The sequence below is a fragment of the Spermophilus citellus genome (assembly GCF_964194105.1).
Source record: "Spermophilus citellus genome assembly, chromosome: 18".
NCBI classification, from domain to species: Eukaryota; Metazoa; Chordata; class Mammalia; order Rodentia; family Sciuridae; genus Spermophilus; species Spermophilus citellus.
The window spans coordinates 1,504,402-1,511,558 of record NC_138200.1 but is presented as its reverse complement, the minus strand read 5'-3'; the positions used below and the strand labels follow the sequence as shown (position 1 = coordinate 1,511,558).

The window sequence follows — 7,157 nt, the reverse complement described above, 5'->3', positions numbered from 1 at the left end:
AGGAGGGAAGGAAGGAGGAGGGAGGGAGGAGGGAGGGAAGGAGGAGAGAGGGAGGGAAGAGGGAGGAGGGAAGGAAGGAGGAGGGAGGGAGGAGGGAGGGAGGGGAAGGGAGGGGGAGGGAGGGAGAGGGAGGAGGGAAGGAGGGGGAGGGAGGGAGGGAAGGAGGAGGGATGAGGGAGGGATGAGGGAGGGATGAAGGAGGAGGGAGGGAGGAGGGAGGGATGAGGGAGGGATGAGGGATGAGGGAGGGAGGAGGGAGGGGGAGGGAGGGGAGGAAGGGATGAGGGAAGGGAGAGGAGCAAGAGAATGAGGGGAGGAGAGAGGGAGAAGAGAGAGGGTGGGGAATCGGGGAGAGAGGAAGAAGGGAGGGGAGAGGAAGGGAGTGGGAGAAAGAGAGGGAGTAGGGAGGAAGAGACACAGAAATCGCCCCTGAAGATCAAGTGCCATGCGTGGCTCTGGGCAGGTCACCCAGCTGAACCTGTGAGAGCAGCACCTCCCACAAGGCACATGGCATGAGGGGCCGTGGGCCGGGGCAGCGGGTTGGGCCTGGGGCAGCAGGAGATAACAGGTGTGTTGCCGGGTGGCGTGAGTGACAGGCCTGCTGTGGTCTAGGGACACAAGTTCAAGATGGAGGCTGGCCGTCTGGCTCTTCCTGAGCTTCTCCCTCTGTGTGCGGTGGCCATCCCTCTGTCTTCCCGCCGCTGGCTTCTGTACCAGGCCCCAGAGGGCACCCATCTGCAGGTGCTCAAGCCCTGGGTGCTGTGGCCTCCAGTCTGCCTGCCACCCATGTGCCTCCTGGGGGAGGCCATGGTCTGTGGGTGGCTGGTGGGACCCAAGCCGAGGTGCACGCTGCGTAAAGAGCTCTTACTCGGTGTTGGGGGTCGATAGCCAGAGAAGCAAGCACGTGCATGGCCAGGGCTGGCTGCACCTCCCTCCAGGATGTCCAGCCCACAGTGGAATCCACAGATGCAGAACCCACAGGTGCCAAGGGCCGATGGTGTGTGTCGGCCACCAGTCTCCAATGACACCACTCATATGGGACAGGACTCGCCCTCAGGGCCCCAGTTTAACTTAACCAGCTCTTCAAGGGCCCGATCTCCAAGCAGGGTCACGTCCAGAGACTCGGGGGGCTGGGACTGTGACGTATGAACTTAGGAATGGACGCAGTTCTGCCCACACCACCCAGCAGAGGTGGGGGGGGGGCAGGTGGGGAGGCCTGCAGTGGAGACAGCCGGAGAGGAGGACGTTGGACGTGGCTCTAACTCGGCCGGGGGTGCAGACAGGCATGGGGAACAACTGTAGTGATGTGACATGGAGAATGTGGAGCAGCAGACAGAGCCGCGCCCAGCCCAGCCCGCAGCGCAGTGTAGTTACCGTTTCCTGCTGTGAGTCCATAGTGCCTCTTCTGTGACCGGAACCTCGGGTGCACACCGAGCTCCATGCTCAGGACGCTGGTGACAATTCATGTCAGCAAAACCATAGAGCAACAGGGAAGGAGGTGAGACTCTGGCCACAGGGAACAAATGACACACCCTAGGATCAGGAACGTGAGGGACTGCAGACTCAGAGGAAGGACACACGCACGTGAACTGGCCAGACATCTTGGTCAAAAAAATCCTACCAACATCAGCTTCAGCAAAATGGAAATGTACAGACTCCTGTCACTAGGCTAGGAACTCAGCATGGGCCACAGGGCTGGACTTCTCTCTTCGTGGGTCACTTATTGTGAGACGGTCCTGTTCTCAGACTAAAGGGGGCAAGAAAGTAGCAGCAGTTTTGTCCCTAATCCCAAGTTCATGGAAATTGGGGAAGAAACTGGGTTTTGTTACCCCCCCCCAAAAAAAAAATGAGATTCTCACAGATAGGTCTTGCAGGATGGCTCTGCAGGTGGCCCTGGACCAGCCCAGTCCCCCACTGATGCTGGTGACAATTCCTGTCAGCAAGACCATGAGAGAGGGCCCAAAGCTCTCAAGCATAACTGTAGGAGTGTGGGGTGGACACCTGCAATGCGAACAGCCCAGGTACCGCTGGTCCACTCCCAAGCACAGCATGGAAACAGCTCCTCCCAGATTCCTCCGGTGGGTTCTGTTCAAGGCGGGCCCTAAAGGGTGGGACAGTAGGGACAACAACACTCCCCTCGAGACGTACCAGGGCTAATACCCACGGCCTCAGCCTGGGCTCCACACAGCAAAAGGGACTTTGCAGTGTGACCAAGTTAAGGGTCTGGTGATGCAGAGACGTCCGGGGTTATCTGGGTGGGCCTGATGTCATACAAGGTCCTCTGCAGGGGAGAGGCAGGCAGGAGAGGCGGACTGGCATGGGAGGACTCAACTTCCAAATGAGGCTTGGAGGATCACAGGAGGATTCTTCTGGGGTCTCGAGAGAGGGGCCAGCCCTGCCACACCTGGATCTTAGCCCAGTGACACCCAGGTTAGAGTCCAGACCTCCAGAACTGTGGGATGACAGATGTCACACAAGGATGGCATGGGAAGCAAATACCACCTCCATGTAGGGCTGCCGATTCACAATGCCCAGTCGACTCTGACTTCAGGTGAACGAGAGTGAGATCCACTGATACCCAAGCCAATTTCTCATTTACCCTAAGTTCAAGTTTAATGGCATGTTGTGTGTGTGTGTGTGTGTGTGTGTGAGAGAGAGAGAGAGAGAGAGAGACTCTCACTAGAGCTGGCGTGGCAGCAGGGTTTCCACCTCCAACACACCATCTCCATGCTTTTCAACTTGGGTCCAGCCCACGGTCCATCATTGAGCCCTGGGTGCTGAGTGCTTGGAGCCGCAGGGAGGATGTGGGTTCAGGGCCACTGGGGAGAAGGCAGAGTTCTGGTGCACAGTGACCTCACTAAGGACCACTAGGGCAGGAGCCACCGAAAACGGCTGGGAGTCAGAGACAGGTCATGGAAAGTGGGTACCTCTTCTCTGACCACACACGCGCCCCAGGGCAGCCTTCACCTCCTTGTTGCGAAGGCTGTAGATGAGCGGGTTGAGCATGGGGGTCACCAGGGTGTAGGACAGGGACACCACCTGCTTGCTCTCAGGAGAGTAGCTGGCCTTGGGGCGCAAATGGATGACCCCCGTGGTGCCATAGAACAGAATCACCACGATGAGGTGGGACGCGCAGGTGGACAGCGCCTTGAGGCGCCCCGAGGCCGACGGCATCCTCAGGACAACAAGCAGAATCCTGGCGTAGGATGTGGCAATCAGGCAGAAGGGAATGAACATGACCAGCACCGTGGCCGCCAACACGTTGGCCTCGAAGACCCTGGTGTCTGCGCACACCAGGCTGAGCAGAGGGGCGATGTCACAGAAGAAGTGGCGGATGCCACGCGGCCCGCAGAAGGGGAAGCTGAACAGCCAGATGGTGAAGACCAGCGCCACGGGGACTCCCGCCAGCCAGCAGGCAGCGGCCAGCAGGCGGCACCGCCTGAGGCTCACCAGGGCGCCATAGTGCAGCGGCCTGCAGATGGCCACGAAGCGGTCCCAGGCCATGGCGGTCAGCAGGAAGCACTCGGACGTGACGCACGACAGCACGAGCAGCAGCTGCAGGGCGCAGGCCGCGGGGGACACGCCACGCCCGGGCCGCAGCAGGGTCAGCAGCAGGCGCGGCGCCACGTCCAGCGAGAAGCAGAGCTCCACCAGGGCCAGCTGGCGCAGGAAGAAGTACATGGGCGCGCGCAGGGCGGGGTCCAGGCCGGGCAGCAGCGCGATGAGCGTGTTGCCCAGCAGCGCCAGCAGGAAGAGCGCCAGGAAGAGTGCGGCGAGCAGCGGGCGCAGCCTGGGCACGTGCGCGAAGCCCAGCAGCACGAAGTCGCGCGCTCCGCTCTGGTTGGCCCAGGCTGCGGGGCCGCCCGGGGGAGTGTGGGCCACGGGCATGGGCCAGCTGCAGGGCGCGCGCCGGCCGAGGAAGCCTGGGAGGGGAGAGGATGGAGAAGGTGCCCGTGAGGCCCCGCGCCTGTGCGCATGCGTCCTGGGCGCAGAGCCCCGGGGTCTCGGCCAAGGGCAAATCAGACCCGTGGTGCGCAGGAGCCAGGGAGGAAGTCAGGTGTCCTACGAGCTGGCCTGGCCCTGCCTGCTTTTCTGGACTCTGGTCCGGGAGCTCAGGCCCCCATATCAGGGCCTCTGCCCTGCTGTCCCCTCCTCTCCAGTCAGGAGGGAGCCTTTCATCTGTTAGTGTCCTGGGACCTGCCCACCCACCAGGCTGCACCGTTGACTTCTCCGGGCTCCCAGGCGCTGTGGCAGGCACCGACCCGGGGTTCTGGATGGAGAGGGAGCCAAGGAGAGCTATGTTCTCACTTGCCCTCCCCTCCTGGGCACATTCTTCTTATAGGTCCTGACACCCTCTCACTGGGCCCTGCCTCCTGCTGGCTCTGCCCCCTCTCCCCAGCTCTGGTACCCTGCTCTCCCTTCTCCACCCAGCCCAGGATCGTGACTGTCTACACAGCCTGGTAAAGACGCTTGATGTTGGGTTGACTACTGGGTTCCGTGAAGCTGCAAGCCAGCAAGCTGATGGAGCTCCTCATCTGCAGGTGGGTGCTACAGTGAAAGAAACCGTTTCAGACTGCAGGTGAACACCATCAGGTGCAGAGAGCACTGGGGTGTGCTCATGGCCAAGAGGAACTGGCACTCCTGAGTGACTGTCCTGAGTGGCGCAGCGGTGAACCCCAGGGAAGACGTTCCGGCCTCTCGTCTCCCAGATTCAGACTCCCTTCTGAAGCTGGGGGTGTTGTGAGGAACCCTCTGCACCCTGTGGGGGTCTGCTCCATCCTGCTCCACAGCAACTCCCTGGCCTAGGTCACCAGCACCCTTCATGCCAGGGCCTCCTGCTTCTGTTCTGGCTGGCCTCAATGCTAGAGTGAAATGGCTGAAAACACACAGGTGACTGCAGCTCCCTGGGCACCAGGACATGACCGCGGTGACCCAGCCTGGCGGCTCCGTGGCAGGGTGCTCGTGCACATGCTTTGGGGACTCCTGCTGGTTGAAGACCAGCTGAAGAGTGTGCACCACTTCCCCAGGGCCCTACCATGCTCAGCTCTTGTGAAAGCTTCCGGCTGCTCTCGTTTATTCAACCTGTTGATTGAGCATCTGTTCTGTTTCCAAAACTCTGCTGGGTAATGAGGGTTCTCCACAGAGGAGTGTCCAGGGCCCAGTGTGGGCACAGGGAGGGAAGGCAGGGGGCTGCCTCGGGAGTCCTGCGCATGAGGGATGCTGGTGGCTGGACTGTCCTGGGGGGCATTTCAGTGAGGGTGTGCCCACTGTCAGGATAAGTCCTGGAGGTGGTGTCCCTGGGCATTGCCATGGAGCAGACATGAGGGTGAAGGGTAAGTCCTAGGACTCTGGCCAAGTGAGGGGACGGAGCCATTTTCTGAGATGGAAGGACTTGGGATGTTGAGGCTGGGGCTGAGGCAGGGGAGAGGAAGGCTGGGCTGCACATGTGAGCGGGAGCCCGCAGGAGAAGACCCTGGACCCAGGGAGGGGTCAGGCCAGCCTGTGTGAGGAGGCCCACCTGGCCTCAGTGTGGTTTTCTGTCTGGGTTGGGTGAGCCCACCAGAGAGGCAGTGCCGACTGCTCTTCCTTTCCTCTTCCGTAAACGGACACAAGAATGTCTCCCCCCAGGACCGGCTCAGCGTAGAGCCCCTGCCTGGCAAGCACAAGGCTGGGCTCCATCTCCCCCCAGGGAGACTCCCCCAGACACCGGGGCAATCAGGTGATGTCTGTCACCACCAACCCCAGCTCCCACTTGGCAGAACTGAGGCACAGAGATGGTCGGTGAATTTGCCCAAGTGAATGGAGAGCGGAAGGCGTGGACTGAACAGGGGAAGCCCTAGGCTCAGCAGAGACCTGTGAGCAGTTGATGGATGAGCGCAGCCGCCTCCCACACCCGTCTCATTTGCCCAAACCACACGGAGCAAACCCCCGAGCTCACCTCCTTCAGGACCCGTGTGGGACGCTCCTGCAGAGTGTCCGTGTCTGCTCTTACCAGGAAGGGGCTGTCCTCCACTACCCTGAACCAGGGACTGTGGGCAGAGCTCAGACAGAGATGGTTCAACCTGGGACCCACCCTTCCCTGGACACACCAGTGAACAAGAGGAGGCCTTTGGCTCTCTGAACACGGTCACTTGTGGAGAGGCTGGGACATCTTTCTTTAGAAAAGAGCGAATGGGCCCAGCAAGGTGACTGCAGTTAGAGTTCTCCCCGCAGACTTGCTAGAAGGATGGACGTTTGGGGTTTCACACACACAACCACCACCGCGGGAGGGATGGATCCACGAGAGTGATGGGAATACTCGTTCCACGACCTGACGTGTGCCGAAGGTCGAGCTGCACACCTTACCTGCCTCCGGTTTTACTTGCCAATCACACCTGATGATTAAGGCACCTATGGACCCGACCCCCAGCTTGTGGGGACCCAGTGAGGTGCATCTCAGACTCCAGTCAGCGGCACCAAGGAAGTCTCGGCCCGCGAGATCACCCCCACCGCAGACGGAGAGGCCTGACGGGGGTCGTGTCCAGCACAGCGCTGGTTTTACAATGAATTTTAAGTTTTTGAGGAAACTGTGTTTATACCCCACTAAGGCCCCACACAGGTTCATTACGTGTAAGGGGGGCAGTCATGGTACCTTCCTCGTGACGGTGGCCAGGAGGACAGTGCCGGGTACAAGGTAAGAGCTCGGTAGTAGCCATTGCCCCTAACAGTTCAGATGAACACCCCAGTGCCCCTTCCTGCTGTGACCCTGGGGACTTCATGCCACCTCTACCTGCACTGCCACAGGAGCCCAGTGAGGCTCTTCTGCAACTCTGGAGCCATGGCCAGTCCAACACCCCGCACCGTCGCTCTCAAGCTGACCGTCCCAGGGCCGCCTCCCCCCAGCTGCAAGGATGGCTTCAGAGATCTTCCCACCAGCACCCACAGTGGGGTGGACGGGAAGGAGCTCTTCCAAGGCCACCGGCAGTGTCTGCCACACGAGGGCCTCAGGAGCTCTCTGTCCTGTGTGGTCCCCCTCCAGAGATCAGTCCCACTGCCAGGTTAGTGCACCCAGGCCCAAGAGTGAGGGCGGCTGGGGACTGGGCAAGTGCGCTAGGACACGTTCTTACTGTCGCAGCCATGGGCGGAAACCGCTCGGTGCCCGAGGAGCAGGAGCAGAA

At 60.8% G+C, this 7,157-nt stretch overlaps 1 protein-coding gene across 1 annotated transcript; it reads right to left on the bottom strand.

Annotated features, from left to right (window-relative positions):
• Positions 1-2,910: 2,910 nt before the first annotated feature.
• On the bottom strand, positions 2,911-3,888 carry LOC308637305 (olfactory receptor 10A7-like; the record flags this gene model as incomplete). Its single annotated transcript, XM_081273619.1, has 1 exon — positions 2,911-3,888. The coding sequence occupies one exon, from the start codon at positions 3,886-3,888 to the stop codon at positions 2,911-2,913; it is 978 nt and encodes a 325-aa protein (XP_081129745.1).
• Between the last annotated feature and the right edge of the window lie 3,269 nt (positions 3,889-7,157).